The sequence below is a fragment of the Pteropus alecto genome, unplaced genomic scaffold (genome assembly GCF_000325575.1).
Source record: "Pteropus alecto unplaced genomic scaffold, ASM32557v1 scaffold123, whole genome shotgun sequence".
NCBI classification, from domain to species: Eukaryota; Metazoa; Chordata; class Mammalia; order Chiroptera; family Pteropodidae; genus Pteropus; species Pteropus alecto.
The window spans coordinates 4,708,213-4,712,216 of NW_006433950.1; the positions used below are offsets into that span (position 1 = coordinate 4,708,213).

Below are 4,004 nucleotides of genomic sequence, written 5' to 3' on the forward strand. Positions count from 1 at the left end.
CGCCCCCAGCTGTCGAGTATCTTTTCGGCTTGGCCGTATCCCTTATTTCGAAAGTGGTCGTCATGAGATTCAGATGAAACATCTCATTTTAGTCTTAACCTTTTACTTATTTCCTCTGTCCTTTCCTTTTGTTCTTCCAGATTAGAAGAGGGGCACTACTTTAGTCTTCTGGAGCATTTGGTGATATAAAGCATGTCAGGGTACGGGAGTAACCCTCATGAAAAAGTTTCTTTGGACCTTTTGTGTTCTAGAACTGTTCTACAAACGTATCCCTCCACAGTACTGAGGAAAGCTAGTGTAGCCTCTGCTCTCTCTGATACAATGAAGTGGAAGAGCTGTTTCAAGCCACGCCTTAAAATGATGTCAAATTAGCTTCTCTCTTTTGTAATTTATTATATTTTATCGTAAAGAAGAAATTTACGAATAATTAGCTGTTTTTAATAGGTTGTTTGCATCACAAGCTGGTGGCTAATGATTGTAGTATAGCTATTATTAGTGTGTTTTTTTGCTTTTTCTCAGGGCTTTCTTCCGGAAAGCATGTACGAACGAATTCTCACTGGTCCTGTGGTGAGAGAAGAAGTAAGCAGGCGAGGAAGACGGCCTAAAAGCGGAATCGCCAAGGCCGCGGCGGCAGCGGCTGCCACCAGCGTCGCGGGCAGTCCTCTGTTAGCCAATGGATTACTTCCAGGTATGGATCTCACAACTCTTCAGGCCTTACAACAAAACCTACAGAACTTGCAGTCACTGCAGGTCACCGCGGGGTTGATGGGAATGCCTGCCGGCCTTTCTTCTGGAGGAGAAGCTAAAAACGTGGCTGCCCTGTTCCCCATGCTGCTGTCAGGAGTGACGGGATTACCAAACCTGTTGGGCATGGGAGGGCTCCTGACAAAGCCTACAGACTCTGGAACAGAAGAAAAAAAGGGAAATGACTCTAAGGAGCTAGAAGGAAAAAAAGAAAGGACAGAGAGCCAAAACTCAGAGAATGGTGGAGAAAACTCTGTGTCAAGTTCTCCGTCAACATCCTCTACTGCTGCATTAAATACAGCTGCAGCTGCCAACTCGTTAGCTCTTAACCCACTGTTACTATCTAATATACTTTATCCAGGGATGCTTCTCACTCCAGGCCTTAATCTTCATATTCCAACTTTATCCCAGTCCAATACTTTTGATGTACAGAAAAACAAAAACAGTGACTTAGGCTCATCTAAGTCTGTAGAAGTAAAGGAAGAAGATTCCAGAGGTAGAGATCAGGAGGACAAAGGGGGGACTGAACCAAGTCCTCTCAATGAAAACAGCACAGATGAGGGTTCAGAGAAAGCCGATGCTTCGTCTGGCTCTGACAGTACATCAGCGTCATCCGAGGATTCAGATTCTAGTAACGAAGACTGATTCCCGGACTACACTTAAATTATGAACTGATTTTGGATTTTTTTCTTTAATTATTAATTGTAAATACCCCAGTGTGGAGTGCATCAATAACTTCCTGACCGAACATTTCAGTTATTTGTTTAGAAGTGCAAACTGCTTTCAGAGACGTTTTGCATGTAATATTTCTTAAGATTCATAAGGTTCTGAACTCGTATGTACTATCAAATACATAAAGGTGTAAAATTACAACAAAAGGCATTATAATTTTGTTGGGGGTTAATTTTATGAAAATTATGCTCCATGAGAGTTGTATATTTAATATATTTGCAGTGAACACAGAATCCTTTATGCATATTACTGATTTAATTTGAATATAGTTTTACAGCCTCCTTGACACCTATAATTTACAGATCAAAACTCAGCAATAATTTGGGCAGCTAATGAATGTCATGAAAGCTGTAGAATCTACGTCACCATCCATTGCTTTAATTACACGAAAATGCTCTAGTGTTGCGATGCACTGCTGATGTTTCCCATTCAGGTACAAGTGTGTTTTCAAGAAGAAATAAGTTTCCCAATCAGCCAATTTAACTGGCTACCTGTTACCTCAGCTGAGTTAGTTTAGGAAGTTTACATTCGTTTCTAATTCTATACTTGTTTTCAGGGGTTTTTTAAACACGTCCTATATATCATGTTAATCTGGCAAGAAATATGACTTGCTTTTTGCTGAGCCTAACTCTGGTATCAGTAAAATTAAGTCATAAAGTAATCCTGTGTCATTTGACTTTGGCACCCTCTAGACATACTTAGTTTTAACTTTTCAAAGTCTGGCCTCCTATTAGAAATAATTATGTCTCAGATGAGTAATGTCTGTTTTTGGGGTTCAGAAAAGGCAAACTCATGAAATGCCACAGAAAAGAACTTCAGCATACTTCATGTAAAAAAAAAAATTTGTTTGTTTGCTTTCTTTGTGTAGATTTCAATTTGTGTTTTATGTCATGGTAGTTTTCCAAAATTAACAGATAATAGTGGTAAAGTAATATGCAAATAGTCTAAATTCATCTTGAGTTTCTTCTAGGTGTAAGCAGACTAAATGTTGCCCAGAATCAGTGTTGGGTTATCAGTTTATATTAAATATACTGAGTTGCCCATTTTGAAAATGCACTTTGAATAATCTCAAAAAAATATACGAGTTATACCTGTAAACCACAAAATGAAGCCCAAGGCTTCCAATCAATTTCTTAGAGCTCTGTACCATGTAAAATTTGTCTGATACTTGATTTGTGATACAATTTCTCCTGCTAAAGCTGCTATTATTCTGACAAGGCAGAGGTCAAGGTTCACTTTCATATATATTTAAAACAACTAGAACTGAATTGGACATAAAATACCATTTATAACTTAAAGAGAGATAAATGATAGCATTCTTCTGGTACTTGCATAAGTCAGTGATAAAGTTTGCAAGGGGATTCATTCAGGGGGGGAAAGTACCCCACTTCTCTTCCACAGAAAAAATAACTTTCAGTGTGTTTTGATGATAGAACTCTGTTGCTTTGTCATGAATTAAGCAATTATAATGGATTTTCCGAGATACTTACCAGTAAATTATGTTTCTGTATGTAAAAAACTAACCCCTTATTAGGCAGACAGTGTTATATGCATTTACCAAATTATGTAAGTTCCATTGGGATGGTATTGATTTTTTGTATTTTCTCAAAATGATACTTTGAATTGATAGTCTTTTATGCAGTGTCTTAGCAATAGTCACTCTGATGCCCATCCAGGAGAAGTGGTGGTAATTCTGCATCATGAAAATGATATATGACACATTTAGTATCTTCCCTTTGCAGTATTGCACTTTTCTTTAACTAGAATACACCTATGAGATAGCCAAAGTTTTTCAAACACAGTGAACTTAGGTTGCCGGTGGAGTATTTCAACACCATATTTCCATTCCTTCACTCTACTTCTACCCACATGACCTTTATTCCTTTCTTTCCCCAATTTAAAAAAAAAAAAAGGGGGAAAAAAGCCCTAGATCTTACCACTAAAATGTAATTTATATCAAATTTTATGAGATAAAATATTTTCCTAATTATGCTCAAATGAAGTTGGTTAACATCTTAGTGATTCTCTATGTAATAAGGCAATTGCAGTTTTCAAAGTATTAAGGCTAATATTAATTTTAAATATTCTCTTGGGTTTCGAGACACTTCTATTTATTATTGATCGGGGAAAAGTTGTCCAGCTATCAGGTTAAAAAAAATCCACGCAAATATGGTTGTGTAAAGTTAAGGGTTATAAGGGAAAAAATCAGTAGAATTACATAATACTAAAGTTGCAGTTAAAGGATTTCCAAGTATGTGTTGGTAGTTACTAAAAGAATTATAGCTGTTATTGCCTTGTATTTATAGCCCTTGTTTCAGGTTTCAGGATTCAAGTCTTAGTCCAATTTTTCTTTTGGACATTTGCAATATTTACCAGTTGTGTTTCGTGTAGTCTGAATTTGCTTTCTGTAGTTGAGCAAGCGTCTTAAAAAGTCATTTGTAATTTATTAAATTACTTTCTATGATGTTCTATAGAGCAAATGGAAGTTTAATTATTTTTTATTAAACATATTCTTTGACTACCCATGA

The 4,004-nt window shown here is 36.6% G+C and overlaps 1 protein-coding gene across 1 annotated transcript in view; it reads left to right on the forward strand.

Annotated features, from left to right (window-relative positions):
- Window positions 1-4,004, forward strand: part of CHD9 (chromodomain helicase DNA binding protein 9) — a 118,022-nt gene extending 114,018 nt beyond the window's left edge. Inside the window, 1 exon segment of the mRNA XM_015586934.2 lies at window positions 520-4,004. Coding sequence (XP_015442420.1) covers window positions 520-1,389 — 870 coding nt within the window. The 3' untranslated portion in view covers window positions 1,390-4,004.